At 34.8% G+C, this 18,804-nt stretch overlaps 3 protein-coding genes and 1 pseudogene across 5 annotated transcripts; 2 read left to right on the top strand and 2 right to left on the bottom strand.

Annotated features, from left to right (window-relative positions):
• The first annotated feature begins 60 nt into the window (after window positions 1-60).
• Window positions 61-813, top strand: LOC107900728 (protein LIM1). The gene is made up of 2 exons (XM_016826426.2): window positions 61-513; window positions 616-813. Exons 1-2 carry the CDS (start codon window positions 177-179, stop codon window positions 630-632), a joined length of 354 nt encoding a protein of 117 aa, XP_016681915.1. The 5' UTR covers window positions 61-176; the 3' UTR covers window positions 633-813.
• A 485-nt stretch (window positions 814-1,298) lies between these two features.
• On the bottom strand, window positions 1,299-2,935 carry LOC107900727 (ras-related protein RABA4c). Its single transcript, XM_016826425.2, has 2 exons — window positions 2,421-2,935; window positions 1,299-2,154 (listed from the first exon to the last, which is right to left on the bottom strand). Exons 1-2 carry the CDS (start codon window positions 2,645-2,647, stop codon window positions 1,692-1,694), a joined length of 690 nt encoding a protein of 229 aa, XP_016681914.1. The 5' UTR covers window positions 2,648-2,935; the 3' UTR covers window positions 1,299-1,691.
• A 6,727-nt stretch (window positions 2,936-9,662) lies between these two features.
• LOC107900729 (SURP and G-patch domain-containing protein 1-like protein) lies at window positions 9,663-13,241 on the bottom strand (annotated as a pseudogene). The gene is made up of 7 exons (XR_005917562.1): window positions 12,310-13,241; window positions 11,718-11,843; window positions 11,491-11,586; window positions 11,055-11,198; window positions 10,542-10,936; window positions 10,078-10,239; window positions 9,663-9,928 (listed from the first exon to the last, which is right to left on the bottom strand). The product of XR_005917562.1 is annotated as an SURP and G-patch domain-containing protein 1-like protein (transcript).
• Window positions 13,242-13,839: 598 nt separating this feature from the next.
• Window positions 13,840-17,096, top strand: LOC107900731 (putative tRNA (cytidine(34)-2'-O)-methyltransferase). 2 transcript variants are annotated; one of them, XM_016826428.2, is made up of 7 exons: window positions 13,840-14,462; window positions 14,590-14,663; window positions 14,761-14,829; window positions 14,931-14,989; window positions 15,306-15,366; window positions 15,459-15,512; window positions 16,555-17,096. In XM_016826428.2, exons 1-7 carry the CDS (start codon window positions 14,294-14,296, stop codon window positions 16,831-16,833), a joined length of 765 nt encoding a protein of 254 aa, XP_016681917.1. In that variant the 5' UTR covers window positions 13,840-14,293; the 3' UTR covers window positions 16,834-17,096. The 2 variants fall into 2 exon arrangements, with proteins under 2 accessions (XP_016681917.1, XP_016681916.1); XM_016826427.2 differs by having other exon boundaries at window positions 14,581-14,663.
• The last annotated feature ends 1,708 nt before the right edge of the window (window positions 17,097-18,804 follow it).

Here is an 18,804-nt window from a genome sequence, read left to right as displayed (position 1 = left end):
ATGGCATGATATGACATGGAATGACTGTTATTCATGTATGTATATATAGATATATAGACACCTGCATTTGAAGTGCAAGTGTGAAACATATAGTCCTTGTAGGAGGAAAGAGGGAAGTCTAAGCATTTCCAATATTCCAAGGGAGTGGAGATAAAGATAAGATCAAAAAATCAAATATGAAGCTGCTGCTGCTTCTTTTTGGGTCCAACTCCAACACCAAGTCCAAGGCTGTGCCTTTTATGGTGTTTGTGTTGGTCCTTACAGGTATGGTGGAACAAGGCGAGGGCACCACTTGTCACAGCACATTCTTGTCAGCACTGGTGCAGTTAATACCCTGCAGAGCAGCAGTTGCTCCCTTTAGCCGTATTCCACCAAGTGAGACTTGCTGCAATGCCATCAAAGCTCTGGGACAACCTTGTCTGTGTGTTCTTGTTAATGGTCCTCCCATAACTGGTGTGGATCGGAACATGGCCCGCCAGCTGCCTCAGAAATGTACTGCCAACTTCGAACCATGTATTCTTCCATTCCCCTCACCCTCTTTACAATCACTTGATTTATTTTTTTTCCTTGCATATTTCAACAAAGTAATAAATCTTTTTTCTGATGCATGCGCAGGTGATGCAATGAAGTAGATGCATGTCTGACTTCTTTAAGAATAAAATTGTGCAGAGCTCCTCATCAGAACATTTCCCTGTTCGTACTATCTGTAGATTGCACAAAAATGAAAAGATTCATATATTATATCAAAAGATTGCTTAGTTAGTTGCATATTAAACAATATTTCCTTTTATAATAGACAGTTAATTGCCACTATTTTTCTTTTAAATATGCATGTGTGTTCTTTCTCTGTCAAACTATGATACTATACTTTATATTGATGAATTTAAACCATCAACTAACAACCTTGGAACCCTTTTGCTTATATTGGAGAGTGCTATTCTGGTTGTATTCATAAACTTTGCTGTTTATCTCGTATTCGAGTCTTGTGGATGGAGTCTTGTGGATGGAAAAACAATGAAGAACTTTGCTTTCTTTAGAGGTTCAACTCTAAATTTTGTCGGAATCTAATGTGGCTATATATACCGTAAAGTCTCAGACAAAAAAGAAACTATTTTTTGGGTATAGTTGGACTTGGACGGAATGGATGGAATTATCACCATTCACCAATGGCAGTTAATTTATTGAAGCAGAAAACTTGAAATGTCTCCTCAACCCTCTGCCGTAGACCAGTAACAAAATCTTAGACTTGGACTAGACTAGATAATAGACTTCAATTATTTCCATTACACCAGAACATCGGAAATAAGAATGCTTTGTACAATTGTAATAAATTAGCCGTTTTGGCAACAATGACAGCTAAACCAAACCATCAGAACCACACAAGATTTCGAGTCAGATAGAGAGTACAAAACAAATCTTAATGTCAACACATTACATCTTTTTAATTTTTGAAGAAAAACCTAAACATCTCCCTCTCTCTCTCTCTCTCTCTCTCTCTCTCTCTCTACGTGAGTGTGTATATATATATATATCAATCAACTAGGGAAAGGGGTGTTGCAATACAAACTCTACACATGATCAGGCAGACAAGGAAGGGGTGATTTTATAAAAGTAAGATTAAAAAGACCTGCTAGAAAGAAGAGACAACACATAGAGAAGGGTTCAGCAGTATCATTCAGTTCCCCCTATGGCTATGATGATGACGCACAGCAACTGAAACTCTTTCCTCCAGAACCAGATTGTGGTTGGGGACCAGGGACAACAATGGTGGTTCCCTTGAGAAGTGATGCATTACCCCCGGATTCTTCTTGTTCATCATTGGCTACCAGGTTTTTCTTGCTGATGACTCGGTAAATCTCTGTTACAACAGTAAGGAAAGCCGATTCGACATTAGTGGCCTCAAGGGCTGAAGTCTCCATGAAGAAAAGGCTTTCCCTTTGGGCGAATTCCTTAGCATCCTCTATGGGAACAGCTCTAAGGGAGGCAAGGTCAGACTTGTTGCCCACAAGCATAATCACAATGTTTTTATCAGCATGTCCACGCAATTCCTCTAACCACTTGGCAACATGATCAAATGACTGACGCTTAGTTATGTCATACACCAGCATTGCCCCCACTGCTCCTCTGTAGTATGCACTTGTTACCGCCCGGTACCTGTGTTCCATCAACCACCATTATCAACATATCATACATACCGTACATATATATATACATAGTTTCACCTATTATCAAGTTCAATTATGACTGACCAAATACAGTCAGAAATCAAAGAGAAACCAATCCTCTAATCTAAGGTCTCAAGCTTTTTAGCAACATAGATATTTTCAATGGTTGATAAAGGGCATCGTCCCAATTCCCATAAACAATAGCAGTAAAAATGAGTAATAGGAAAAGGGTTTGTATGTATAAAGTATATATACCTTTCTTGACCAGCAGTATCCCAAATCTGAGCCTTGACGGATTTATGATTGATAAGCAAAGTTTTAGTTTGGAATTCGACGCCGATGGTGGCCTTGGAATCGATATTGAATTCGTTTCTTGTGAAGCGGGATAAGAGCTGCGATTTCCCCACAGCAGAGTCTCCTATCAGCACCACTTTGAACACGTAATCTATCTTTTGATCGAAACCCCTTTGCAAACTAGACATTTCTTCTATTTCAGTTGGCAGCAAAGCTCAAAAAAGAGTTTCTCGATCTACCCACACCTGGATTTGCGAACTGACCCTGTCCCTAACTTCCAACAACAAGTCTTCACGGACGACTCTTATTACCAACAAACAGCAGAGACAAAAAAGAGTTTTGGGTTTCCACTTTCTTGGAAAGTCAAGGCAAAACACAAGAGCTTTGGACAATCGACATTGTAGCGACCGGGTCGGAGGAAAAAAAAATACTCGACGGATTCTCACTATCTGCCAACAACAATAAACTAAGGGTTAATTTTATTATACATCCTCTAATTTTGACTTTTGGTCCCCAAAACTTATATAACATTCTAATTGAATCCTCTTCCATCCGACGTTAATTGCCTGCTTAAATTTACGACATGGAGAGCTTGAATTTGATGGTGTAATATCAACTTTTTTTTTATTTCTTTTTTTTAACACGTTAAATTTAAATTGTCTATGTGGTTGGTATATACATGTTTATAATTTGATTTGCATGTTATACTTCTTGCCAAATCCAAACTAACATTTAATGCTTGAATTGACAAATAGTCTAATGAAAGAACTTAATTGATAAAATACTAATACTATGAGCATTTTGTTTTGAAATTTATAGACCAATTTAAAATTTGGGTAATAGTTTGGGACCTTTGGGTGAGCCATAAAACAATACAAAGGTAATTACATTTTAAATAATAATTTGTTTAAATTGTAATATCCAATTTTAGCCCGGGCTCACATATGGAAACATAATCTTCGAGGATATGCAATCTTAGATATGATATATGCAATATTAGATATGATATGTAATCTTAGAAGATATGATTTTGTAATATTAGATATTTAATTTGTAGATACCCTTTAATCTTAGCCGTTGATGTAATTGATCTGTACCGTTGGATTTTGGGAGACTCAACTATAAATAGAGGCCTCTCCCTTCATTGTAAAAAAAAAGAAAAGAAAAGAGGGAATCAATAAAAAAAAGGGAGAACGATTGGCAGTTTTTTAAAGGTGGCTTGCTGTTTTTTTCTTTTTCGATTATTTTTTACTTATTTATGATTTTAAAAAAGGGAGAATGTGATACCGCTACGAATTTTATTTATTTATTTTATTTAGCCCTAATAAAGTGACGCGTTTCAAAGGATGAAGATATTTTCCCATTCGAGCCCTATGAGTTATTCGCACCTTTTTAATGTTTTACAATTAGTTTTTTTTATCTTTTTAGAATTAGCCCTTTAATTTGCTTTCAATTTCAATTTAGCCCCGCTGGAACGACGCTGTTTTAGAGGAGAGGAGAATATTTCCCTTCCAGCCCCTCTATATAATTCGCGTGTTCAATTTAATCCTTTGGGTTTTATTTATTTGCAGATTTTCCCCCAGATTTTTCATATTCAGTTCAATTTAGTTTTTTTTTCTTTTTTTAAAATTAATTAACTTCCATAATGTAATTATTTCTTTTATTTTTTAATTTGTTTTTATTTATATATATTTGTTGTTTTTATTTATTTATTTATTTAAAACAAATATTTTTATATGTACGTATATTTATTTTTTAATATTGTAATTATTATTTAATATTTTGATATATATACTTTTTATGTATCCATTTATCTTCCTATATATATGTATATTTTCTATAATGTAATTATTATTATCATTATTTTTTATACGTACATATGTATATATATTTTTAACAAATGTTTTGTTTATATCCATATGAATATTTATTCTTTTTAAAAAAAAGGGCTCAAATATATATATTTTTAAATACCTATTTTATAATCTATATATGTTTATCTATTTTTCTTTATATTCATAAATATTATGTATTGCATATATATATACGTTCCATAACCCAAAAATTTATTTGTAAATCATATGTATATTTTAATCTTCATAATTTCTATGTTCATATCATATATATTCTTTTCTTCATTTATTTGGTTGGCTTTCCTCCTTTCGTTATATAATTGAGTTTACATTTAATATTTTGCATGTCATGGATTATTGTTATCGATTTTGTTTATTCATTTATTCATATTATTTCTATGTCATAGTAATATTTATTATTGCATTGTATATTTAATGTAGCATCACATCATTTTTCACTCGATTTCAAAATTTTCAAAATTGAGATAATGCTTGTATTTAGGATTTTCAAGGAAATTGAGCCCTAACGTATTGGGTTCCGATTTTCTTCGTTAAATCTAACAATCGAGCATTTCTCTTTAATCAAAAAAATAAGAACTCATTATTGGGAATTCAACACGTTGTGTCCTAACGTATTGGATGTGACGCATTGATTTCTCGAAATGAAGATTTTTTCTAGAAAATAATAAAGGAAATATTCCGAGTTTGGGATTTTGGAGGAATTGTGCCCTAACGTATTGGGCCGCGATTTCTTAAATCTTAAATAAATGGATATTCTTTTAAATTTTTATTACACAAGTATTCTGGCCTAATTCATTTTTGAGAAAATTAGAATGTCGTGCCCTAACGCATTGGGTGTGGCATTTTCTTTCTCTAAAATGATAAAGGTCTTAATACGTAACGTTTAAGAGTTTTTGATAAGGATTATATTTTTCAAATTTTTGACATTAAGACATTAATTAATTAACTAGGTACCAATTTTTGGGCGTTATGAGGGTGCTAATCCTTCCTCGAACGTAACTGACTCCCGGATCCGTTTTTCTAAAACTCGTAGACCAAAACAGTTTTTTTAGGTGATCCAATCACACCTTAATAAAAGATTGGTGGCAACTCCCAATTTTCATTTTTTAAAGTCGACAACCTAAATTTTTTGTTTTTCAAAAAAATGGTTTCGACAACTTGGCGACTCCACTGGGGACTTTTAAAAAAAAATAATAAGAGAGTCGAGCCACAAAGTTGATTAATTTTTGTCTTATGGTCGAGAAAGTATTTTTTTAAAAATTCATGATATTTTTTTTTTGCATTCATTATCTTCTTACTTAATGTATTTAAGTATTATTTGCACTACACATTACATGAGTTGAATGATTTTACCCTTTAAGTGGGAGCGAGAAACTAGTCCTTCGTGAGGTGTTCACCTCCGTGCAGGATAGTGGATTGCTTCCGGGATACATCCGTACCTATGAATTCGTGAGATTTTCATCTTCGTGCAGCCATAGGAAAATGTATTCCCCTGAACTGAACTCGGTCCATATGAGCCTATAATGGGTGAGGATTGAGGAATCTACTAATTCAGGTACCCTTGCTCTAGAAGCCAAACCTCATATAATGAACCTTAGGAATCCACCTTAGGTAGAACTATACTGAACCCTAGTAGATATCCGATTAGCTGTTTTACTATTTCTTGATTATATTTTATGATATTGACTTTTTGTGTTTTATTTTGATTGCACGACATGGCATTTCATTTTATCATAAAAAAAGAGAGGTGTTGATTCACATTCAGTTGCTAAATAGAGAGTTTGTCATAAGGAAATGGGTTTCTTGATAAAATAGATGACAATATGATTGTCCGAATATGGTCCAAGAACACATGATAAGAGAAGGATGATAATTTAATGGAGGACTACACGATTATGGCTCGTTGCCCAAAAATTTAAGATGACAAAGATTATTCGAGAGTCGCTGAACTTTCTTAAAGAGAAGCCAACGAGCATCACGAGGATAAGTGAGCAATGAGTTACGGCCTGGATCAAGCAAAAAGGAGATAGAAGAGACGTCCTTTTTGAAAAGTTCGTGAGATTTATCTTAACGCTTGAATGAAGAAGAGGATCGAATGTCTTCGCCTATGAGGGCAAGGCCGTATAAATATTCATTTTATGTAAAGAGATTTGTTTTCTAATAAAGTTCTCTAAATGGAATTGAATCAGAATCAACGTCTCTTTATGCATTCATTTCATGCATTCGCATTACATGATATCATAGCATTGATTTGTTTATTTATTTTTTTAGTAATTATAAGGTTAAAATATGTCATAAATCCTTATTTTTTCAAAAATTAAGAATTTAATCTCTATATTTCTACTTTTTTAAATTTAATTTCTCTATTTTTTTTCATATTTTAAAATTCAAATTCAACTATTAACACTCTTAAATTTTTTAAAAATTTGTTGTTGTGAAATCTCATTTAACTTGAATTTAATAAAAAAACGTTAACAGTATTAATAATTAGACTTGAATTAAAAAATCTAAAAATAGAGCGATTAAATTTCTAATTTTCGAAAAAGTATGTGGCACATTTTATCCTTACATTAATTAATTATGACTTAACTCCGGATAATAATTACTAGTACATACATGCCACTGTTTAGCCACAGAAAAAGCGTGTTCCTATAATTCTGTTGTTTTTAGCTTAAATTGTGGGGCAGCCCAATGGCCGGAACTCGCATGTTGGTTCAGGCATATATTCTGTCTCAATTCCTTAATTAATTTAATATATTGTTGTCTGTTTCAAAACTTCAACCATTTATATTGTTGACACCATTTTTTTTGAAACGGTGTCGACTTGAATTTTAAAAATAAAAATAAAAATGGGAGTCGCCACTAATCTTTTTTGATGAGGTGTGATCGGGTCACCTCGAAAAGTGGTTGTTTTCAATAAACAATTTGATTTTATTAAAACAACGATTTTGGGTCCACGAAATTCAGGAAAACGGGTTCGGGAGTCGATTACGTGCGAGGAAAGATTAGCACCCTCGTAACGCCCAAAAATTGGTACCTAGTTGATTAATTAGTGTCTTAATGTCGAAGATTGAAAATTTTGAATGATTTTAAAAATACGATCATTTATTGAAATGTTAAAAATTTTCGAGAAAAAGGACATATTTCATGTTAATCAAGAGAAAGAATTACATCCAGTAAGTTAAGACACAATATCTTGAATTCCCGATGCACGAATGGATGCCAAAAATTTACTTATTTAAAAAATATTTAGCTATCTCGGATTTAAAAAAAGGGATCATGCCCAGTAAATTAGGACACAATCTTTTCTTAATTAATGTTAACTTAAAAAAACGCTTGAGTTAAGGAGCAAAGGTCCACTCGTCCCGCAAAACAATATATCATATCTCGTAAGTTAGGACGCGACATTTGAACCCTCGAGAATGAGTTTGCCTTTGATTTTTATTGAAATTTTATGTGTTTGGAAATTTAAAAAGATATTTTGCTATTTAGGTTTAACGAGAAAATTGAGACCTAGTAAGTTAGTGTACAATTTCTCGAATCCCAAAAACGCGAAATATTACCTCATTTTAAAACTTTTTCCTTTTTTTGAACAATGGGTGAAAGTCGATAAAATATCTATCAATATGCGCGTAATTTATTTGATTATGCTTTTAAAAGAAATCGTTTAATATGTACAAAAAGATTATGCATGACTCGTAACGATAGTAACATACATTCACAATAATTATAACATAATATGCATCACAAAATATACATATAGCATTGGTACCAATGAATCTTAATGCTAACATGCATGAATAATAATACAAGTAACCATATAACAATAACAATAATAACAATAGCGATAAAGATAATACTAAAGGATCTGAAAATATTTGAAAATTGACAAGTAACTAAATAATGAAATGATAGTAATAATAATGACATAAATAAAATAAACAAACCAATACACATATATTAAAAGAATGAATAATAAATAAAAAATAATGGTGTAAGTTTGATTAAAAATTGAAAATAAATAAACAACAAACAAAAAAAAATTAATGAGACTTTTTTTTCTTTTTTAAAAAAATAAAAAATAAAAAATTTAATTAAACAGACCGAGAACCGGATTGAAATCGGGATAAAAGTCAAGGTTTAAATTGCAAATAAATAAAACAGGGTTTCCAGGGGACTGAAATGAAACGCGCTCAAAGCGCGAGGGATTTTCAGAGAAAAATTCCCCAGTCCCGAAACGTAGCGTTTCAGCTGAGGGACTGCGTGTGGTCTAAGGACCAAATCGAAACAGAAGAAAAATTCGTAGCCCAAAATCAGAAAAACTAAAAAGGACCAGATCACGCTATGCTGCAAAATCCGAGGGACCAATCGCGCGAATAGTCCATTCACCGCAAACACGCGGATCCTGTGGACTCCTGGGTCGGGTTTTCGGGTCTTAGGTAAAACGGCGTCGTTTTGGCTACTGATGCTAAAGTTCAAAACGGCGCCGTATTGACCCCATATAAAGATGGAAAAATAATAAAAAAAACTAAACTTTCATTTTAAAAAAAACCAAAACAAAGAGCCCTCTCAGTCTCCCTTGGTCTCTCTCAGCTTCCCCTGGCCGCTTTAGATCCCGCTCGAAGGCCAAGCCTTCTTAACCCAAAAGGCCAAAGGAAAAGGGGGTTTCACACCCCTTTTGGTCCGATTTCGGCGACCAAAACGGCCTCCGGCGATGGCTTGTGGGACCATTTCAGGTAAGTCTCTTCCCTTTTCCTCCTTTTTTATTTCTTTGTTAATCGTTTTAGGATGATTTGTAAAAAGAATTAGTAAAAAAAAGTAAATAAAAAGGAAAAAACTAAGAGAGAACAGCAACCTTTTAAACTTCTATTATGCTTTTCTGATTTCTAATGTGCGTAAAAAAAACATAAGTCACAGATTAGGGCTTTTATAGCCTGATTACAAACTCTCTAATCATCATTTTTTTGTCGTTTTGCTATTTGTTTGTTGTTTTTTGTTTCTGCTGTTGCGTATGGCTCTCTCTTGCAGGTGATCTGACGCGCGTGGAGGGCCGACGATAGGCGAGCAGCTGCGGTGGCGTGCGCAGGAGGCGTGCGGCGCTGGGGCTGGGCAGAGGCAGGAGCGGCGGCCAGCAGCAGCTAGGGATTTTTTTGCTGAAAGTTTGTTTTCCATTTGGGCTAGGGTTTCTGTTATTGGGCCATAAGAAATTTGGGCTGTAATGGACTGTAGTCTTTTATTTATTTTTGGTTTATTTCATTGGGCCCGGGCAAAAATGGGCTATTACATATATCATTTGATGGAATTAGTATTGAGGAAAAAAATTCCTACGTAAAATTAACAAACGTTTTTCCCATTGAGACAGACTTTTTCAAATGAACAAAGAATCTGCTAATGACAATTTTGGGATAATGAGATGTGCTTTTATGTGTTCAAATAAGCAAATCAAAGACCCCGCCCTAATCAAATGGCAACGTTTTCTTAAAAAAGGAAGAAACAACTACCGAGTTGAGCATATACTTTCTTTCTATTGAAACACAGCCGCCTTGAGCCTCCCAGTGGTTCCATGCAGTAATAGTATGATTTTCGAGGATTGTTCTGCATAAAACAGGCCTAAATTATTATTACATCAAGCCAAATATGCCTCCTCATTAACTCTCTGTTAGATAGCCATGATAGTAGGAATTGCACCATAGGTTAGATCAAATCTTTTTAATTATAATGAAAAACAAATAAGAAGCAAATACCAGTGGATTTGGTCTATATCGATAACCAAGCATCATCCGCTTCTTATACTGCTCGTATATATCATCATATGGAGTCACCTCTCCTGGATGATGAGCACATCTTTACATCACCAGCCATTATTGGATCTGAAATACCATTTTTAGAGCTCCCTAATCCCTCCCCTGAAAACCATGCACAAAGGGAAAAATGAATGCACCTCATAACAAAAGGTATCTCTTTTGTTGGCAGCAGTAGTCCAAGGACTAAATCATTGCAGATTTGCAGAAAGAGCATAAGGTCAAGGTCACCTCTGCTAAGCTAATAATAATTTCCACAAACACTTACATCATTCATCTTTGGCAATTTGTCATAACTCAATTACCACAATCCATTATTTAAACCAGTATTTAAAACAGAATTCAAAACTGTGGGTTAACACAGGCTGAACAAGCATACAAGAGAGAGTAAAGATAAAAAAAAGCACCTTCTTTCCAACCTATTTTGATAAGAGTTTATGCCCAACATTATCAGCTTGAATCTTTGCCTTCTCTGCAGTTTCCCTAGCAGTCTTTCATGCGGCAGCATCATTGCAGGCAGCCAAGAACTTTTCAAGCTATTTGGGTGGGATATAATCACCCATGTGATGACCATTCTTAATAAGAGCATCTGCTAAGCCAGCAAAATAAAAGCAATGTGTCTAAGGAGCAAAACAAAGAATACACTTCAATCAGGGATAAAATTCACCTTGAAGAGGAGGAGGTGGCAGCATCTCATCTTTAGGCTGCTTAGGCAGTCTCATCTTCTCTTCCTCAGCAGCCTTCTTCATGTAAAACTCCATCATTGTTATAGGATCTGCGGCTGGTGGTGCACTGGATGGACCTGCAACTTAGAAATGAATGTATATATAACATCAGGCAAACAAAATTGTCCATTCCCAAATTAAGGTGATGATGCATCACTTAAAAAACCTAACAGCAGTATCTCATGCATTATTTACTTGATTTTCCTACTGATGTCACAGAAGATCTAGGCTCCTCATTGTTCTCATACAAAGCAGAGGCAGGCGTTCGATAGCTTGATTGCTGCAGAACTGATCTACAGGAGCTGCTCTTAGACTTTGAAGCTGAAATGCCAGTACCACCTAGATAAAGCATTTATCAAGTCAGTACAGAAGGATGAAAAATATCCCTTTTAGATATTCAACAATCTGATATTTGTTAAGATCTGTGAAGTCATTTCCTAGCCTAATTGTTCATGCCTCTATCTATTTTATCTGGTGTAGAAACAGAATAAGTGAAGAACAAGGCAAACAAGGCAAAAGAAACTTTTCACATCAAAGAGAACCCAAAAAAATGCTTTTAGATCTCCAAGCAGCCAACCTCAAAGTGTTGCTACCTAACCTTATGACCAAGGCAGGAGAAAGACAATAATACCACTTTGCGATTCCTTGTTCTGTAAAAGAGCTTTTTCCTCTTCAGCAAGCCGGTATTCATAGTATTTGTAATCAGAACAGCTTGTCGAAAAGGAACCTGGAGACCACAATATTAAATACACAAAACATAGGAACCAAAAAGGGAAGCAGAAAGGAACAAATAGAATGCATTCATACACGTAGGCACAGAGCATAATGAGCCAAAAAATGATGCAAAAGTGCACATACTTGAAGGGTGTCTCTCCAGGGTTTTTCTGACGTGTAACATGTTCAAACTGCCATCCATTTTTGCAACAAAACTTGCTAGTTTGTCTGCAACTTTCTTCACAATAGGATCGGTTGGGGAAGGTGGTGCTGCACGTCACTTATAAAACTGATTAATACCAAGAGAATGAAGAAGAGAATGCAAATTACTCTTGTAGCAGGCAGGCGACATATTCCAAATCTTTCGTTGAACATTCTTTCCACCAATGTTGTTTGGTACTTAAGGCATAAGCTGCATTCACGAGATGAGAAATATTCAAGAAATTTTGCTCTCTTCCTCAACCACTTTCAGTTCAGAGAAGACTTACCGCCAGATGACTTCATAAATCATAGCAGTTAATAAGGGGACTATTTAACTCAGACACCGATAAAACGTTTCTTAATGAGAACAAATATAGATTAGTAATTCAAATATTCACGAACTCATTCTAGTTGCAAACTTGGCATCGTATCAGACATGCAGCCTAAGCATGTAAACTACCAAAGGACTACCAAGTCATAAAAAGCAACACAACAAGATAGATAAAAGCAGAAATTACCACCATCCACTTTTTTTATCCTTGTCCAGAGGCATCTGGTAGACCCAACTTTTTCCGTTTAAGCGGTCTGTCATCTGAAAACTTCCCTGCAGCTTGGTCCTCCTCCTCCTCATCATCTGCAGCCAACTTGAGAGGAGGTGCCACGAGCTTTGGTTTCTGCTTCAAGCTGAATGCAAGTTTGCCTCCGGAAGAAATTTGGGTGGTCTTATGTGAATCACTGGACTTACATTCCATGGCTATTTTGTTAGGGGCAATGGCAGGTTTGGAAGCTGAAGACCCTTTTACAAATTTGGGGGGTTTAGATTCTTCTAAAGCTGCAGCCTTGTCTTTTACATCCTTCTGCTGTTGAAGCTGTTTAAACCTCTCCATAAAGGAACCATCATTAACAAAAAGGCTAGATGGCACTCCTTTCTCCATGGGGAAAGAACCAACAACACTTGCTGGATAAGTAAAGGCTCTGAGCTATTCAGATATTGCAGCGGTAGGTCTTAAGGTTTGAATTTTTAATAAGAGTAAGAGATAGTATTACATTTACACAAAATGTTTCACCCTTCAAATAAAACATACACACATTTGGAAAAAGCAGAATTGAGAACTAAAGAGGCACATCGATAAATTCCCAGTTCTCGAGGATAACCAGTGTCTGATCAGTCAGATAAACAACACTTCAATTTGACTTTTCTCCATCCAAAAACCCAAAGGGCAGATAAACCATTAGCATTTAGCTGGACATAATTCTTCGTAAATTAACAGCAGAGATATGAAGCATGGGTAGCATCCGATACGCCCGAATAAGACAACTAAAAGCATTCTTAATCCAGATAAACTGAAACTAAGAAAATAAAACAAAGGGATAAAAGGGGCGCAGACGATCTAGCCGCTGATGAATTGGGTTGGGTTGGAGTGAGGTTTATATAAAGTATTTAGATTAATTTTTTTTAGTCAGGGTAGCCTAAAAACTAGATTTACTTTTTTTTTTTTAAAATTCGCTCGAAAAAACAAATTCGGTCCGACCCAATTTATTCATATTTAATTTTTAAAAAAATATAATACCTTAGTTAAAAGAAAAAAAATCATTTGGTATTCTAAGATGAATGAATGAGAAAATTAGTTAATGAGTCGTTATCAATATGATTTATTTTAAAGTAGATAACTTAAATTAATACCGTGATAATAGTAAAATAGAGTCAATTAACACTATCTAACTCAAAATAAAGATTTAACAAAATAAAATTTAGATGAAAAAGAAATATTAATTCATTACCTTAACCTAGATTAAAATAATTTTTTTAACACATTAAAAATACTTATAAAATATTTATATTAAATGTTTTATTATATTAAAAAACTAAAATAAATATAATAAATATTTTAATGTATTAAATATAAATTATAAATTTTTTAGATTTTGTACAATAAATTTAATTATTATTAGATTAATAATTTAATAAATATTATTTAATATATAATTAATATAATATTATTTTATAACATTGGGTGTCGAGAAAAATATTTACTCAAAATCTAACCCATATAAAAAATGATCTTAAATTTCATTTAAATCTATTTTTCGAATCTCTTGTATTTTGTTTAAACTCTTCTGGCGGATGAGGCGGCCCAAGTTCAAGTCGATCTCTCGATTGAGCAAAGAAAAAAGAAAAGAAAGGAGACCTGTGTCTGGTTAAGATTGAGTGGAAGAGGCAGAGGGTATCGTCGTTCTGATCTGAGCCACCCAGCCTTCCTTTCCAACCCTCTATTTTATTTTTTATTTTTATAAAGGAAGGAGGACATTAGGAAAGGTAGCAGGCCAAGGCCAAGAGGGTTAAAGAGAAAAAGAAGAAGAGAAACTGGAGTATTTACTTAGTGATAGTAATTAGTAAGTAATATGTATTAGTGAAGCTATCCAGTGATCCCACCCAGAGAGAAAGAAAGGTCAAACCCAATAGGTGTAGCATTTTATCTGTATTGGTATCTGTCTCTCTTTTGAGCATAAGAGCAAGAATGAGAGCAGTCCCATATTATTCCCAATTCCATCTTCTTCAAAGCCTAAGACATATTAACGATACTTCTTCTCTTTCTTTATTCCCAAACTTTCGCCCTTCTTCCCTACGCATACCACACCTCTCTTCTTTCTCTAATACCAGGGCTGACACTCACACTAAGACTAAGAGTAAGACCCTTTTCTCTCTCCACTGATATATGTATATATGCTTGTTTTTTGTTCTTAATTAATTAAGTTCACTGCCTTTCTTAATCTTCTTTCTTTGTGGGCTTGGCTGTTGCTGAAGTTGAAACAGGAAATGGGAACAACTCTCTGCCTGCCCCTGACCCCCAACAAAAATTGCTTCAAGTCGTCTTAGTTTCTCCTCAGGTATCTACTGTATTTTTCATCTTTAACATGTTATAGCTCATATACAAGCACCTCTACTTAATTGTTTTCCCTTTTCTGCCCTTGCCCATGCCTTCAGATTCCTGGAAATGCAGGTTGCATTGCAAGAACATGCGCTGCCTCAGCTGTTGCCCTTCACCTTGTTGGGGTATCTTTTCCTCTTCTCTTCTCTCTTTTTTGTTTTACTTTACTTATTTTTGCCAACCTTGACCTTTTATTTAAGATGCTTCTGCTGTTGTATTTTTTCAGCCATTAGGATTTAAAGTGGATGATAATAAATTAAAACGTGCTGGACTGGATTACTGGCCGTATCCTCCCATATTTATGTTCTCTACATACCCTTTTTCCAGTTGAATGAAATGCATGGACACCCTTTCTCTCTATTTTCAATTTAAGATTCTATTCGAATTGGGCACTTCCTAATTGTTCATCAGTTCATAGTACAGTTTGGCATATATTTTTCTATCCTCACAAACAAGTTTTCATATATAAATTATAGCCTCAAAGGCTTCAATTTAGCATAGTTTACAAAGATTGACCCAAATCGCATTTGATCCACTTCATTTTCCTTCCAACTCTGAAATATCTCCTGCTTTCCTGTTTTCACCAATAACTTGATGTCAGATATGTTGTTGTTAGAATACATGGCTCATGGGCAGAGTTTCAAAACTATTTCAAGCAACAGGTTTTTTCTCTTCCTGTCCCAACAATGGATTAGAAATGTTCTGTATCTTTTGTCATTAATTTCCTCCAAATATATTTGTTCCTATGATACAGGAAGGGGATAAGCGTTTGCTGGCTTTTACTAAAAGAGGAACAGCAATTCATTCAGTATGCTTTCTTTTCTTTTTATACTCTATGATATGACCATTTGAAATGCTAGAATTATCTTTTTTTTCTGTCTTGCTATCATCACTTGATGTTCTTTTCCACCCTATTTTATGTTACTGTTAATTGCTAGCACTTAGGTTGCAATCTTTAAGATACTATTAAGTTTCCTGATAAACATTCAGCCTAGAGTCTCTAAATCTTTTATGGCCCTCGTTTAAATATCTTGTAAAGAGGTCAAGCAAAGTGCTAAAGTTGATCTATCTATGCATTTACCCTATGTTGGACGACAGCCATCTAAGTACTATATTGGTGCTTATTATAATTCATTGGAATCATGCAGAGGCATTGGTTGTCAATGAATTCAAACAAGGGCTAGTCTGTTCTTGGTTGCAGCGAGTGTTCCAATCTTTCATGACTTGGAATAAACTGATCTAACTTTGATTATCATTACCAAATGACAATTTTCTGTAACTAGAAAATCATTGAATTCACTGCAATTGCTAGATAATGAATGTGAAAATATGACACTGACTTTGTTTCTCTACCTTTTTGACGAGATAAAAGGAGAGTCGGAAAATTTAGGTTAAACTTAACTAACTAGCTGGTCTCTGCACTATAGGCTTAGGAGCAAAATCAGTCACTCTACTATGAAAGTGAGGAACCTAGTTCTTGTACATTTAATTTTAAAGCAAATAGGAAAATCGTAAGCAATTGTAATTTTGAACATTAAAATTGCTGATTTATTGTGTTTTAAGTGACATGAAAATAATTAAGCAATTTAGTAGTTGTCATGTCTTAAGAAATGTTAGAATTTTGGGTTTTTTTCTATTTTGTGTCAAAACATGAAAATAAGCATTTTTAACCATTTAAGGTTATTTTCATTTGAAATTTTACCCATTTACTTTAAAACTGAATTGCTCATGTTTATAGTAGATGGACTGCTCCGGTTAAATTATGCTCTTAGGCGACCAATGACTATGATAAAGTTAATTTTGCATCCTAAGGGTTAGTTTTAATTATAACTTGACATTGTGTGTTGCAGGACTTTTCGTATAGAAAAGGTGATTATTTGATATTCGGCTCAGAAACTTGTGGCCTGCCTCCTGATGTGTTGTTAGATTGCAAAAGTGAAACTTTTGGTGGTGGAACCATACGGATTCCAATGGTTGAGACTTATGTTAGATGTCTGAATCTCTCTGTGAGTGTTGGTATTGCTGTGTATGAAGCTTCAAGACAGCTCAACTATGAACAGCTTCAAGTGCCCTCTACAAATTCTGGTGATTTTGAACAATCATTACTTACTGAGGATATTTTTGCTTGATTTGCTGCATCCATCCATGCCAATTTTTAATCTCAATCGCTAGAGATTTTTTCAAGTGAGGATGAAACAGAGTTTTTTTTTTCACTAACTTCTTTTTTAAAAACAGGTTCCAAATTTATTTAACTCCTTTGTAGCTATATATTTGTATCTTACATTATGATTATGTTAGAAAAAGAAAAACCATAAGCTTAATTTGTGGTTTGCCTCCTTAAACTTTTGCTTCTTTTCTATTTTTTGTCAGGTAAATCAATTTCCTTTGTGTTCTTGGGCTCTTGTTCTTTTACAATATTAGTATACAATTATTTGTGTTTTTAATCATATGATCTTTTGGTTGTTTTTTATATTCTTTAGGCTTTAGGGTTACATAGTTTTAAAGCAGTTCTTTCATCGCCAAAATTATAGATTATTTTTTCTTTCGATTCTTATGTTATAAAAAGCTACTCAATTTATACAAGTAACGATTCAAAACATTAATGAATACTGCAAATTATAATATATATATATATGTGTGTGTGCTTATTCAAAACGCTTATGGCGCAATCCTACAGCAAATGGTAATAACTGCAGGATGCCGGCAGAAGAGAAGGAAGGCTTTTCCTTGAAGGAGACCAAGCCAAAAATTGGTGGGGGAAGAGCAACGCCGGTGGTGATGCTTGTCACCCGTTTGTTGAAATGAAGATTGGAAACTATAAGGGGAGCACCTAGTACTTGGAGATGAATAAACCAAACCCAGAATGGAACCAAGTGTTTGCCTTCACAGAAGATCGAATTCAGTCGTTATCTGTGAAGATCACCGTGAGAGAAAAGGAAAGGAATTTGTAAACAATGAGTTTATAGGTAAGATTGCGATTAACGTGTCTGACATTCCCACTCAAGTTCCGCTGGATAGTCCACTTGCCCTAGAGTGGTATAAATTGGAGGACAAAGACATGGACAAGCTGATGAAGTGTTCATTGATGCATGGCATTCATATATAGCCACTGTTACTGGACTGGTGACAGCATTATGAATACTTGTTCCAAGGTCTACCTTTCACCTAGACTTTGGTATCTTAGAGTCAATATAATTGAAGCACAGGATTTGGTAGTGCCTGGAGACAAGAATCGGAATTCGGAGGTTTATGTAAAGGGAACTCTTGGGAATGTGAAGTTGAGGACTAGAGTTTCGGCAGACAAGTCATTGAATCCTAGATGGAACGAAGATTTGATGTTTGTTGCAGCAGAGCCCTTCTATGATCATTTGGTTCTGACCGTGGTAGATAAAAACAATGAGGAAATTAGCCATTAGCCTCGGAAGGTGCATGATTCATCTATCCGAGGTCTACATAAGGTGACTGCCTGAACCAGTTGGTGCAAAATGGTACAATCTAGAGGGAGGTGGAAATGTGGTGCAGGAGCTAAAGTTTGCTAGTAAGCTTAACGTGAGAATATCTTTGGATGGTGACTATCATGTATTCGATGGATCTTTTGATTGCAGCAGCGATTACTAAGCGACATTTAACGGGCTGTGGCCACCAGCACTTGGTGTGTTGGAGTTGGGAATTGTAGGTGCCAGTGTTTTGTTTCCAATGAAGTCAAGAGTTGGACGTGAAACTACTGACGCTTATTGTGTGGCCAAATACGGACCTAAATGGGTATCGACCAGAACTGCAGTCAGACAGCTTTTCTCCAAAATGTAATGAACAATACGCTTGGAAGTCTATGATCCGTATACGGTACTTATTATCGGAATTTTCAATAATTGTCACCTTAACGGAGAGAAAGGTCCAATTCCAAACGAACCAAGTATTGGAAGCTAAGGACCAATTGTTCACCCTTCCGACTAATCGGGTTTACACCTATTCGTATCCTCTCATAGCACTGAGATTTACATCCCCATCTTATTTGATTACTAACATTTTAATTACTCTGTCCTTATTTGAAGTTAGTGATCTTATATGTGACACAAATTAGACCACTAAAGGTTGACGTA

The sequence above is a fragment of the Gossypium hirsutum genome, chromosome D08 (assembly GCF_007990345.1).
Source record: "Gossypium hirsutum isolate 1008001.06 chromosome D08, Gossypium_hirsutum_v2.1, whole genome shotgun sequence".
Lineage (NCBI taxonomy): Eukaryota > Viridiplantae > Streptophyta > Magnoliopsida > Malvales > Malvaceae > Gossypium > Gossypium hirsutum.
The sequence above is the reverse complement of the archived record's forward strand: the minus strand, read 5'-3'. Positions and strand labels throughout refer to the sequence as shown.

Bases quoted from the DNA above. Each gene is read 5' to 3' on its own strand.
- LOC107900731 (XM_016826427.2), top strand. From the start codon at position 14,294: ATGAGAGCAGTCCCATATTATTCCCAATTCCATCTTCTTCAAAGCCTA. The intron at 14,664-14,760 runs GTATCTACTGTA...CCATGCCTTCAG, and splicing joins TCGTCTTAGTTTCTCCTCAG to ATTCCTGGAAATGCAGGTTG. The intron at 14,990-15,305 runs GTATCCTCCCAT...ACTTGATGTCAG, and splicing joins GCTGGACTGGATTACTGGCC to ATATGTTGTTGTTAGAATAC.
- LOC107900728 (XM_016826426.2), top strand. From the start codon at position 177: ATGAAGCTGCTGCTGCTTCTTTTTGGGTCCAACTCCAACACCAAGTCC.
- LOC107900727 (XM_016826425.2), bottom strand. From the start codon at position 2,647: ATGTCTAGTTTGCAAAGGGGTTTCGATCAAAAGATAGATTACGTGTTC. The intron at 2,155-2,420 runs GTATATATACTT...GATGGAACACAG, and splicing joins GATACTGCTGGTCAAGAAAG to GTACCGGGCGGTAACAAGTG.